This window comes from Loxodonta africana, chromosome 10 (assembly GCF_030014295.1).
Source record: "Loxodonta africana isolate mLoxAfr1 chromosome 10, mLoxAfr1.hap2, whole genome shotgun sequence".
NCBI classification, from domain to species: domain Eukaryota; kingdom Metazoa; phylum Chordata; class Mammalia; order Proboscidea; family Elephantidae; genus Loxodonta; species Loxodonta africana.
The window spans coordinates 117,487,891-117,501,625 of NC_087351.1; the positions used below are offsets into that span (position 1 = coordinate 117,487,891).

General features: G+C 44.2%; 1 protein-coding gene across 22 annotated transcripts in view; it reads left to right on the plus strand.

Annotated features, from left to right (window-relative positions):
- The window catches only part of KLC1 (kinesin light chain 1), an 87,269-nt gene that overhangs the window by 43,004 nt on the left and 30,530 nt on the right, over positions 1-13,735 (plus strand). For all 22 annotated transcript variants that reach the window (XM_064293040.1, XM_010588858.3, XM_010588859.2 and 19 more), the window contains 4 exons: positions 9,403-9,490; positions 10,102-10,203; positions 12,304-12,477; positions 12,629-12,728. In XM_064293040.1, coding sequence (XP_064149110.1) covers positions 9,403-9,490; positions 10,102-10,203; positions 12,304-12,477; positions 12,629-12,728 — 464 coding nt within the window. The remainder of the gene's footprint in view (positions 1-9,402; positions 9,491-10,101; positions 10,204-12,303; positions 12,478-12,628; positions 12,729-13,735) is intronic.

The window sequence follows — 13,735 nt, forward strand, 5'->3', positions numbered from 1 at the left end:
TGCATTGGACAAATCTGCTGCCAAGGACCTCTTCAAAGTGTTGAAGATCAAAGATGTCACCCTGAAGACCAAGGTTCACCTGATCCAAGCCATGGTATTTTCAATCACATCATATGCATGTGAAAGCTGGAAAATGAATAAGGAAGACTGAAGAAGAGTTGATGCCTTTGAATTGTGGTGTTGGTGAAGAATATTGAATATACCATGGACTGGCAAAAGAATGAACAAATCTGTCTTGGAAGAAGTGTGGCCAGAATGCTCCTTAGAAGCAAGGATGGCGAGACTGCATCTTACATACTTTGGACATGTTGTCAGGATCAGTCCCTGGAGAAGGACATCATGCTTGGCAGAGTACAGGGTCAGCGGAAAAGAGGAAGACCCTCAACGAGGTGGATCGACACAGTGGCTGCAACAGTGAGCTCAAGCATAACAACGATTTTAAGGATGGTGCATGAGAGGTAGTGTTTCTTCCTGTTGTGCATAGAGGCGCTGTGAGTCAGAACCGACTCGACAGCGTGTAACAACAACAGCAACCTCTGTTTGTGTTAGTTTAGGTAGGTAATATGTTTCTAGAAATTCCTCCATTTCTTCTAGGTTTTCAAATTGATTAGAGTACAGTTTTTCATAGTAATCTGATACGATTCTTTAAATTTCAGTTGGGTTTGTTGTAGTATCGCCCATCTCATTTCTTATTTGGGTTGTTTGTTTCCTCTCTGGTTTTTCTTTTGTCAGTTTGTCCAGTGGTTTATTAATTTTGTTAATTTAGTCAAGGAACCAGCTTTTGGTTTTGTTAATTCTCTCAATTGTTTTCCTATTTTCTATTTCATTTAATTCTGCTCTGATGTTTATTATTTGATTTCTTCTGGTGCCTAAAGGTTTCTTTTGTTTCTCTCTTTCTATCTGTTCAAGTTGTAGGGATAATTCTTTGATTTTGGCCCTTTCTTCTTTTTGTATGTGTACATTTAATGATATAAATTGACCTCTGAGCACTGCTTTTGCTGTGTACCAAAGGTTCTGATAGGAAGTATTTTCATACTCATTGGATTCTATGAATTTCTTTATTCCATCCTTCATGTCTTTTATAACTCAGTCGTTTTTGAGCAGGGTATTGTTCAGTTTCCAAGCGTTGGTATTGTTCAGTTTCCAAGCGTTGGTTTCTTTTCCCTGCTTTGTCTGTTATTGATTTCTACTTTTATGGCCTCATGCTCAGAGAAGATGCTTTGTAGTATTTCGATGTTTTGGATTCTGCTAAGGCTTGCTTTATGACCTAATATGTGCTCTATTCTGGAGAATGTTCCATGTGCACTTGAAAAGAAAGTATACTTGGTTGCTGTTGGGTGGAGTTTTCTGTATATTTCTATAAGGTCAAGTTGGTTGATTGTGCGATTTAGATCTTCCATGTCTTTATTGAACTTCTTTCTGGATGCCCTGTCTTTCACCGAAAGTGGTGTGTTGAAGTCTCCTGCTATAATTGTGGAGGTGTCTATCTCGTTTTTCAGTGCTCTTAGAATTTGTTTTATGTATTTTGCAGCCCTGTCATTGGGTGCATAAATATTTAACATGGTTATAGCCTTCTGGTATATTGTTCATTTAATCATTACGTAGTGTCCTTCCTTATCTTTTGTGGTGGATTTAAGTTTAAAGTCTGTTTTGTCAGAAATTAATATTGCCACTCCTGCTTTTTTTTAATTGTTGTTTGCTCCTTATATTTTTTTTCCATCCTTTGGGTTTTATCTTGTTTGTGTCTCTGAGTCTAAGGTGTATCTCTTGTAGGCAGCATATAGATGGATCGTGTTTTTTAATCCATTCTTCCAGTCTCTGTCTCTATTGGTGCATTTAATCCATTTCCATTGAACGTAATTATGGATAGGTATGAGTTTAGTGCTGTCATTTTGATGTCTTTTTTTTTGCGTGTTGCTTACAGTTTTTCTTTTTCCCACTTAATTTTTTGTTCTGAGTACTTTATGTATTTTCTTTTACTCATTCATTTTTGTTGATTTTGTTTCTGCTGAATTTCTATCTGTTTCTTGTGTTTTATTTTGATGAATAGGATGGTTAGTGTCCTTTGTGGTTATCTTAATATTTACTACTGTTTTTCTATTTTCAACCTTACTTTTATTTCTTTTTTTCGCCATACCTTCCTCTCCGTGTGAAAGATCTATGACTACATTTCTTAGTCCCTTTTTATTGTTTTAACGTTGTTTTCTTTTATATAGTAGCATCACTGTTTCCTGTTTTGAACTTTATTTATCTTGATTTATTTTTGTGATTTCCCTGTGTGGGTTGAGTTCTGATTGCCCTGCGCAGTGTTCTAGTGTTCATTTGATACCTGATATTATTGATTTTCTAACCAAAGAACTCCCTTTAGTGTTTCTTGTAGTTTTGGTTTGGCTTTTACAAATTCTCTAAACTTCTGTTTGTCTGGAAATGTCCTAATTTCACCTTCATATTTGAAAGACAATTTTGCTGGATATGTGATTCTGGGCTGACAGTTTTTTTCCTTCAATGCCTTATGTAAGTCATCCCATTGCTTTCTTGCCTGCATGGTTTCTGCCGAGTAGTCCGAGCTGCTTATTGTTGACTCCCCTTTGTAGGTGACTTTTCGTTTATCCCTAGCTGCTCTTAAAATTCTCTCTTTACTTTTGGTTTTGGCAAGTTTGATTATAATATGTCTTGGTGACTTTCTTTTAACATCTACCTTATGTGGAGTTCGACGAGTATCTTGGATAGATATCTTCTTGTCTTTTATGATATCAGGGACGTTTTCTGCCAACAAATCTTCAAGAATTCTCTCTGTATTTTCTGTTACCCCTCCCTGTTCTTGTATTCCAATCACTCGCAGGTTATTTCTCTTGCTAGAACCCCACATAGTTCTTGAGTTTTCTTCATTTTTTAAAATTCTCTTGTGTATTTTTTCTTGAAATGTATTGTTGCCAAGTGCTTTACCTTCAAACTCACCAATTCTGCCTTCCACTTGCTCAGTTCTGCTCCTCTGACTTTTCTTGAGTTGTCTACTTCTGTAATTTTGTTGTTAATCTTCTGAATTTCTGATTGGTGTCTGTGGATTTTTCCAGTTCATTAAATTTTTTATTATGTTCTTTTTTAAAATTTTTATTGTGCTTTAAGTAAAAGCTTACAAATCAAGTCAGTCTCTCCTTCAAAAATTTATGTACACCTTGTTATATACTCCTAATTGCTCTCGCCCTAATGAGACAGCACACTCCTTCCTTCCATTCTCTATTTTCGTGTCCTTTTGGCCAGCTTCTGACCCCCTCCACCCTCTCATCTCCCATCCATACAGGAGATGCCCACATAGTCTCAAGTGTCTACTTGATCCCAGAAGCTCACTCTTCACCAGTATCATTTTCTATCTATCCCATAGTCCTGTCTAATCCCTGCCTGAAGAGTTGGCTTTGGGAATGGTTCCTGTCCTGGGCCAACGGAAGGTCTGAGGGCTGTGACCACTGGGGTCCTTCTAGTCTCAGTCAGACCATTGAGTCTGGTCTTTTTATGAGAATTTGGGGTCTGCATCCTACTGCTCTCCTGCTCCCTCAGGGGTTCTCTGTTGTGTTCCCTGTCAGGGCAGTCATCTGTTGTAGCTGGGCACCATCTAATTCTTCTCATCTCAGGCTGATGTAGTCTCTGATTTATGCGGCCCTTTCTGTCTCTTGGGCTCATAATTAGTTTGTGTCTTTGGTGTTCTTCATTCTCCTTTGCTCCAGGTGGGTCGAGACCCATTGATGCATCTTAGATGGCCATTTGCTAGCGTTTAAGACCCCAGACACCACTCTTCAACGTGGGATGCAGAATGTTTTATTAATAGATTTTGTTATGCCAGTTGACTTAAATGCCCCCTGAAACATGGTCCTCAAACCCCCACCCCTGCTTTGCTGGCCTTCAAAGCATTCAGTTTATTCAGGAAACTTTTTTGCTTTTAGTTCAGTCCAGTTGCCTTCATGTTCTTGAATAACCTTTTTATTTCTTCAACTGTTTTATCTGTGTGTTCCTTTCCTTGTTCTGCATATTGCCTAATCTCCTTCCTGATATCTTGAAGGGTTCTGTATATTGATATTTTGTATACTGCATCTGGTAATTTCAGGAAGGCACTTTCATCTAGGAGACTCCTTGATTCTTTGTTCTGAGATTCTGTTGAATCGATCGTGGTCTGCTTCTTTATGTGATTGGACGTTGACTGTTGTCTCTGAGCTGTCTATTAGTTATCATATTAGTTTATTTTATGTTTGTTTAGTGTACCCTAGCTTCTTGCCTCATTTTGTTTTGATATGTCCAAATGGGTTGCTTGAGTGAGCTAGCTTGATTATTTTCACCTTGTAGCTCTGACGTCCTGTTACCAGATGGTTAGAGCAGTTATCAGGTACATCAGTCTAGGAGTCCATTCACTTTTGTTGTATGGATTCAGCTCAGGTGTCGAGGTAGCTGGTCCTCAAGTGGGTGGTACAGGCTCTGCCCAGCAGTCTTAGAGGGGCAGGGGTGATTGGTGTAGGTAGCCGTGTCTGGTTGCAGCACAGGGTCACGCTCTGAACAAGGCAGGGGGTGAGAATCATCTACCAGGTGATTCTGAGGAAAGCGCAACCCCCTCCCCTAGAGCGTAAGGGTGGGTGGGCTCTACAGAGGGACCATGGCATCCAGTGCTTTTGGTTGTAAGGACTGGGAGGTACCAGTTATCCCTGGACCCCTGTCGCTGGTGGCTCGGTGACCTGAGTGGAACCACCAGACCTTAGGCTCCTGATGTGGGTAGGTGAGGACTCTGTATAATAGTCAAAGTGGTGTCAGTCATCGAACCCCAGCCTCTCCACCGCAGAGCTGAAGCAGTTGTATTCTGCCAACAAGGGCCTATTCTCCTGAAATAGGCCCACATAGGTCCATGCAGGGGGCAAAGGTATTCAAAGTCTATGGACCGTTTATGCCTGGACAGGAGCTGCTTCTGTTCCGAGGTCCCTAGGTTAGTGGAGCTGACATATTATCTTTTCCCCCAATTTCGAATTTATTCCTTCTCCAAGGCCTGGAGGATGGCTTCAGGTGCTCAACAGGGCCTATCTCAGGCCCAGGGAAACCAACAGCCTCTGAAGCTGGCTTGGGGGTGGGGGGTGTGGTAAAATATAGGTAAATACTTAGCTTTTGGCGAGAGCGCCGTTCTTCTCTGATTCCCTAGGTATGAGTAGGCTGTGTGGCTGGCTCCTTCTCCCTGAGGAAACTGCAGCCCAAGGCAATCACCAGCCCATCGCAGACATTCCCTGGAATGGTGCCTGAGGCCTCCCGGTGATTCAGGTTGTGCAGCTCCTCACCTCTTCCCTACCCCTGCTGCTTAGCCCATTTTCTAACTTTGTTTTTGATGTTCAGGGCTCCTAGCTTGTCATAAGTATAATTGTTCCAGTTGTTTTTTTCGGGTCTTTGCTGTAAGAGGGATTGCCGGAAGCATTTAGCTATTCCACCATCTCGGCCCCGCCTTAACAGATTTTCTTGAAAGGCAACTACGTTTAAGTCTCTGGGCCTTAAAAGGAGAATAAGATGTAATTTCTGCTCTCAAAGGAAAAACAGAATATTGAGGTTAAAGGCAGGAGGGTTCGGGTTAGATCTGGGGTCAGTGGCCTAGTAGACAGGTGATGTCCTGAGCACTGAGCTTTCCAGAGCCTCAGGTTCCTCATATCTGAAGAGGAGGTAGTTACAATACCACATGCAGAGCGCCAAGGGGAGGGTTGTTGGCAGTGCCTGGCAGATAGTAGATATCATAAGAGCATTATCTTTATCTGTCTGTAAAGGAACTTAGGGCCTTATTTAGGAAATACGCTATTTATGTCCATGTGTATGATTATAGAAGCTGAGAGGTGGTAGTGTGTTAAGAGAACACGGAAGTGTCACTGGTACAGAGATTTCTCCCAGTTGAGAGGACTAGGGAGGAACTGATGGAGGAGAGGGCGCTTTTCACTGAACCCTGAAGGATGGCTGGGTAGGATTTCAGCAGGTGGAGTTGGGCAGTGTTTGGGAAAGCTCTGTGGCATATGGACAGGTGAGGCAGAAGGGGGCATGGCCCGGTCGAGGAGGCCTTGTGGGCCGTGCTCAGGAGGACAGTGGTTGCAGCTAGTACAGGATGGGGTGGTAGACAGCCTGGAGGCAAGGCGATCAGTTAGTGGCCTTGTTGGGGGTTTGGGGCTGTGGTAACGGGAATTTGAGCAAGGACGGGATAGTGGGGCAGGGGTGGCAGGGGGACATGGGGCCAGTGATACTGGAAGAGAAGTGGGAGAGTCCACACATCCATGTAGATAAAGTGATGTTTTAAAAGAATTTTTAAATATTGGTATAATACAAACACAAAAATCCAGAGAAAAACAAGTGGCACCATCACCCCCCGCCCCCCCGAAAAAACTAAACCCACTGCCGTCGAGTCAATTCTGACTCACAACGACCCTGCTTGACAGAGTAGAAGTACCCCACAGGGTTTCCAAGGAGCGCCTGGCAGATTCGAACTGCTGACCTTTTAGTTAGCAGGTGTAGCACTTAACCAGTATGCCACCAGGGTTTCCAGCGCCATCACAGCAGCACTTAAAATGAGGTCGTGCTCTGAAGTTTGCTGCCGGCCCGGGCCGGTTCATGGCCAGCCACACTCTGTGGGCACTAGAAGCTGTTTCACCATCGTCCTGTGGATGTTTAGGTCGTTGCAGATTTTTGCTGTTGTGACACCGCAGGAGTTTGCTAGCTACAGGTATTGCGTGTCAAATCTTGACAGATTATGCTAACGTTCATCGCAGAAACGGTTTTTAAATGTTCACGCCCTCTAAGAGCGTATAATTTAGCCAACACTAGATAATATCAGTATAAATGAGTTAAAAAATACATACAAGGAATGTGACTGATTTGTTTTTGTAGTTTTTCCTGTTTATAAAATACTTGATTCGGAGACACTGGAATATATAGAAAGGCACGGCATAAAAATCAGCCATGAATAGAGTCTGCCTCGAAGAACGCAGTGACATGTTTGTGTATGGTCTTTAGTATTGGGTAAATCCATCAGCATACAGGTGACGTAAACATCACCCTGTCGGGGGACTCCGTGGCCTCTCTTTAATCCTGTATTTTCCGTTAGTATTTTAGAATGAGGGTTTACCCATATCTGTATACAGTTTGAAAAAATAAATTCGTGTCTATGTTCATATTGAGCATGCCACCCGAGGCTGTACCATAATTTATGTTGGTCATTCTCTCACGGGACATTTAACATCAAGCTTTTTTCTTTTTGGCCATTAGTATACTGATGAACATCTTTATAAGCTTTGTTGAGGATTTTGGATTCTTTTCTTTTGGGATCAGTTCCTAAAACGGGTTAAGTAGAGGATAAACGTTTGATGACTCCTGATGGGGGTGAGCTGCTTTTGAGAAGGTAGTGTAAGTTCACTCCCTGCCCCAGGCTTGCCGACCTGGGGGGCAGCCTGAGTAACCTTTTACTCTTTTTGAGTGGATCATGTATTTTTATTCATTTGTTTTCTTCTGTGAGTTTTGTGATGTCTTGTCTATTTTTCTATTAGGGTTTAATGCTTACTTTAGTATACTTTGTTTCCATTTTGGGGACCACTTTTTACCTTTCTTAGCCTTGAGAGAAGCCCTGGTGGTGTAGTGGGTAAGAGCTCAGTCTGCTAACCAAAAGGTCAGCAGTTCAAATCTACCAGCCACTCCTTGGAAACTCTATGGGTTAGTTCTACTCCATCCTGTAGGGTCGCTATGAGGTGGAATCAACTCCGTGGCACACAGCAGTAACGCCAGCCTTGAGCACTGCGTTGTTCTCTAAGAAGCGTTTTGTTCTTAGCTACCTGCTCAGCTTCCATCATGAGGAATGGAATATCAGTGGCTCTCAAATTGTAGTGGAATCAGAACTTCCTGGAGGGCTTGTTAGTCACAGATTGCTGGCACCCTGCACTTTCTGATTCAGTAGGTCTGGGGTGGGGCCCAGGAATTCGCATTCCCAGGTTGAGTTCCCAGGTCAGGCTGATTGCTGCTGGCCTGGGGGCCCGTACTTTAGAATCAAGGCTCTGGGGTTTGGCTGACCTTGGCGCTGGCTAATTAGCAACCTCAAACATTTAATGACTGGGACACCATTTCCAGAAGTGGTCAGGATACCTGTCTTTTTTAGTTCTCGTAACACTCTTAGGTAGTAGTTTTGCTTTTTACTGTGTTTACTAGTTTTTGAAACTTAATTCATACCTGTTGAGACTCAAAATAAGTTTATGGCAGCTTATAATGTATTAACAGAACAATTAAAGAAAAACATGAAACAATGTACTCGGCCAGAATTCGGGTACTTCAGAGGTCCTGGAAGCCTTCTTACCTGCTTGCTGTCTGCAGAGCAGAGCCTTGCAGGGTAGCTGCCAGTACTCAGTTTGAGAGGCAGGTGTACTAAGTCTGGACAGCAGTCACTTGCTTGCAGTCTCATTGGTGGTGAGTGGCACACTTAAACCAAGGATCTGGGTTGCTGATGTCTGTTTACCACAGTCAGAAAGACCCTTCATTTCTCCTCACTCAAGAAAATGGTGGCAGATTGTGCCCTACGTCAAGAAAAAACCCAGACCCACTGCTGTTGAGTCGATTTTGACTCATAGCGACCCTGTAGGACAGAGTAGAACTGCCTCGTAGGGTTTCCAAGGCTCTAATCTTTAATCTTTATGGAAGCAGATCACCAGATCTTTTTCCTGGGGAGCCGCTGAGTGGGTTCGAACCGCTGACCTTTCATTTATCAGCAAAGCACTTAACCACTGCGCCACCAGGGCTCTTAGGTCAAGATACTGGTACGTGTTCTATGTATTTACTCTGCTTTTAAAAAGGCTTTCTCATTTTAAATGAGCATGTCGTCATCATCTTAACTCTTAACAGCAACACCATGAGTTAGGTGATATGTTTATTTTACACGTGGGATGGCTGGGACTTGGAGATGTTGGTCAGTGTTCCCAAAGCCACATGGCTATTCAGTGGCAGACCCAGAGTCGAGCGGCTGGGATCAGATCCGTCTGATGGCCACCTTAGGCTCTGTCTGGTCTAGACTGCCTCACTTACTCTGCTGTTCACCCTCAGGACACCGTGCTGGGCAGGAGCAGCGTTGTATCTAGATCTCGGGAAGTGGACTGGGAGGTCCAGGCCAGAAAGCTAATCAGCAGAGGAGCCAGGATCTGTGCTGGTCTGGTTCCATGGCTCGCCTTGCAGCACACGTATTGACGAGCTTCTTCCCTGCCTTCTCCCTCCCTCAGGGCTGGTCTGTTTTTAAACAGTTCAAGTACTCGACTCTCATTTTTTAAATAGTCGAAGCTTAACTTTTATTTCATAGTTCCAAAAATACTTTTACGGAAGATGACCTGGTAAGCTACACATAAAACCCTCCATCTGTGTTTTTCCATTCAGGGATCAGAATAAATACAAAGATGCAGCCAATCTACTGAATGACGCCTTGGCGATCCGTGAAAAGACTTTGGGCAAAGATCACCCCGCGGTTTGTATATCTGCTGCTTTCACCCTTTTCACATTTTGTTTCCCTGATAAGCTTTTTACCCAACTTACCTTAATGTTGAACTCAACAGGCAAGATTTAAGAGCTGCCATTTCACAGGGGGTGCAGGTAGGCGGTCTTCACTCACTTAACCTGATGGTAAGCGTCCGTGTTGGGACTCTGACATTCAGCACGCACCAGTGCACATTTCATTTGTCCACCACCTCCACCCCAGATGGGTCACGGACCTCCGTTTTTGATCCTAAATCAAATTGCATGTACCTTTGTAAATTTTTTTCTGAAGAGTTTATATTGACTTTTTATTAAAATCTGGTCAGATTTCCATGCAGATCTGTTTGGTTGGCTTTGTGGCTTCCAGTGAAGTGAAAATCGAGATCATGGTGTTGATGTTGACTTAATCTTTGCTCTTCTTCAGTGTCACTTTCTGTAGTCTGTCCGCGTTACAGTGACTTGCTCTTCTGCTTCTACCTGAGGTTGTATTCTTTTACCCAATTAAGAGTGCTTTGCTCCAGGTATAGATGCCTGGGTTGTGGACACATACTCTCTGTGTGTTGGTAGCTTTTGCCGTTCTAAGTAGCTCTCTGGTCTTGACAGGTGGCTGCGACTCTGAACAATCTTGCGGTGCTCTACGGTAAAAGAGGGAAGTACAAGGAAGCCGAGCCGCTGTGCAAAAGGGCCCTGGAGATCAGAGAAAAGGTGTGTGAGAGTGAGGCTGCACTTCCTCTTTTAATACTCAGTTTGCAGGTTTGAGAAATGACCTCTGTGATCTGTTGTTACTGACCGTTTGTGGGCAGTTAGCCCACGGAACAAAGCCTGACTGGCTGTACAGGTAGGTGCTTGAGACCACCTCGGAGGGCTGGGTATTCAGAAAGGTGGAGTTTGGAGCTCAGGGTGGCCAAAAGCGGCTCCCTTAAGGAGTGTCTGAGGACTTGAGAGGGGGGTGGCTGGAAATATTCCATCTGACCGTGAGCCAGGTAGTTGGCAGTAAGAAAACTACTACATTTGAAAAATGGATTTGCAAAATAAGCTTTTTGAAGCTTAAAAATGAAATGGTTATTTTCAGAGCTAGAAAATTAACTCTCCTTTTGAAAACTGGCTGTATAATTTTTTTCTCTTATTTTTCAGTGTAAAGCTTTGTCATTTGTGCATTTAATTGGTATTTCCTGTTAAATGGGGAAAGCAGTGAAAAGTATATTATTAGGTGTACATTAGAATATAATAATACCAGCATTTACATTTTGTGGTAATTAGGTTTTGAAAAAACTAGTTTGCTAATTTCAGCAGTATCCTGTCAGATGTTAGAGAGATTTAGGCATCAGGCCCGGGACCAAAGGTCATTGTTTTTCTCCAGGATCAGAACTCTGTTCCATAATTTAACCAGCTGGTAACTTCGTGTTTCGTGGTCATTTATCAGTACAGTCGATACTGAGAGATTGACACTTAATTTTGAGCCATATAGCAAGGAAGTGGGAGAGGGAAAATGAAAAGGGGTTTGTTGTCAAATTATGCAGGTTCAATTTTAAATTTAAATGTCACCTGCATGATGCTTATGAAATGAAACGGTCAGCTTTTGAGTGGACTGGAGTGTTGCTCTGAGTTGGAATCGACTCTACGGCAGTGGGTTTTTGGTTGGTTGGGGTTACAATCACGGAGGCACAAAATACATCCTATGAAGGATTGTGACGTGTCACAGGTGACGCACCAAGTCCACACATCTGCACTTCCGTTCTCTCACTTAGCAAGGCCTTCCTGAGGACTTGAGCCCTGGCTTGGTCAGGGTTGACGATTTACAGATCAGAGCCCAGTCAGGCCTGGGAGGCCCAGTGCTGGGCTCTAGGACTGAGCTCTGGGAGAGGACAGAGGCGGAGCTGGGCCAGGCCAGGCCCTGGTGGGGCAGTGGGCATGGCTCCAGAGGAGGCGCTGGGAGGGAGCTTGCCCTGGGCGCAGGCTGAGAGAATGACGTGCTTGTTGAGTCTGAAGAGGCAGTCTCCTACTTACTCTTCCAGGTCCCGTTCTGGACATTGGGACTATGCTGGTGAGGATGACAGGCTTACCTTGTAATGGGTGGGGGCGGGCAGTAATCCGTTAAAAAGATGGAAAAACGATGTAATTCCAGGCAGTGATACTTGCAGATAAAAAAAGCCAAGTGCCTTGCTCAGGAGTTCCGTGGGTGGGGTTGGGGCAAGGGCTACTCTAATCAGGATCTAGGGACGTGCCCGCTGAGGAGATGACCTTGGATCAGAGTCCTGAAGGAGCAGAGCCTCCAGGTGTCTGGTGCAGCAGGTGGTGGAGTAGAAATGAGAGGGAGAGGGAGCATGGGACGAGGGCAGAGGGCCTCGGGTCCCAACCCGAAGGGACAGCGAGGGCTAAGTCAAAGAGTTTGACGTTTACGTAGACGGCTTGTATTGAAGAATGTGTGTAACACAGGAGGTTTTAGAGTCAGAAGGGGCTGGGTTTCAGTTTGAGCTCCTCTAGAACTTGGCAACCAAGTTAACATTCCTTTCCTCATCTTTAGATTGTGCATGATAAAGTGCCCTGCCTTGGGGGGTTGTTCATACGAGTTAGGTAGAACATGTTGAAGGAGCTCAGCATCCCCCACCCCTAGTCAGGCCTCACTCAGCGCTGGCTGGCTCATCACTTCTCTTGAACAACAAGGGTAGGAGCAGTTACAGATGGCAATCCTGGTGGAGCACAGTCACAGTTACGTTTCAGAAAGCTCCTCTTCCTGAGGGTGGGAGTGGACTGGACGGCAGTGAAACAAACAGGTCTTTCTAATACGCTGTTTTTTATTCCCAGGTTTTGGGAAAGGATCACCCAGATGTTGCCAAGCAGTTAAATAACCTGGCCTTGCTGTGCCAGAACCAGGGCAAGTACGAAGAGGTGGAGTATTACTACCAGCGGGCCCTGGAGATCTACCAGACCAAACTGGGGCCTGACGACCCCAACGTGGCCAAAACGAAGAACAACCTGGTGTGTTGGTGAAGTACAGTCTGCAGAGCGAACATTCGTATTCCTGAGTTGTTCTCCAAAATCAGAACCCTGTTTTATAGTTTAGTCTGTGGGTAGAAGTGTATGCTTTCTTTTTATATGGAGGATGCTAAACACTTTCTTTTATTTTAAGGCTTCCTGCTTTCTGAAACAAGGCAAATTCAAGCAAGCAGAAACACTGTACAAAGAGATTCTCACTCGCGCACACGAAAGGGAGTTTGGTTCTGTAGACGGTAAGAAATATACTGCTGTTTCTAGGCAGATGTAGTAGTATACGCCCTGGTGGGCGCAGTGGCTAAGAGCTATGGCAGCTAACCAAAAGGTTGGCAGTTTAGATCCACCAGCTGCTCCTTGGCAACCCTATGGGGCAGTGCATCTCTGTCCTACAGGGTCACTATGAGTTGGATTGACTCAATGGCAACAGGTTTTGGGTTTTGCATTAAAAATAGTGATTTCCAACTTGAACTTGGTAGTATCCAAGTCATCACACTATTTTAAGGATAGAATTTAATTTGAATTTTGGGAGCAAATTTCTAAAAATTGTTTAGAAGTATTAGCTCACACTTCAGTATCCATTCACTGATGTACTTACTCATCCACTCACTCCATGAACATTCTATGAATATTCCCACTGTGTGGTTCCCTGGACTCGCTGATAATTCTACTCATGAGAGAGGTGTGCCTGGCACTCCCGGAGGAGGTGTTGCCTCCCACTGCTGGGCTTGCCCTGCATCCTCCTGTCTCCCTCTGCAGCAGGAACCCAGAGTCCATGCTGGCTTCAAGGCACAGCCTAGATGTGCTAATACCAGAACACCTTCTTGGAGCCATTAATACTGTCAGAGTGGTTCTATAACTCTGTGGTTCTCAAAGTGCGGTCCCGAGGCGCACAGTGTCAGCACCACCACGTGGGAACCTGCCCGAAGTGCACAAACACAGTCCCAGCCCAGACCTGCTGGGTTTGTCTGCCTTAGGGAGCCAAGACCATGCCTCCTTTCTAGTCCTTGAAGTATTATGTTAGTGAACAGTTACAGAATAGATGCATAGGATTTAAATGGCTCAATAAAACACACTTGTATGTCAAGTTTTTCCCACCAGGAGGTCAGAATGAGGATCTTTATCACTAGTGTGCAGGAAACCATGCTGAGTCAGGACGCTATGGGACAGAGGCATTTTAGGTGATTCAGCTATTCTTTATTAAGAGTTTCTAGAAACAACTCTGTGTTTTGTTCTGTTATGCATA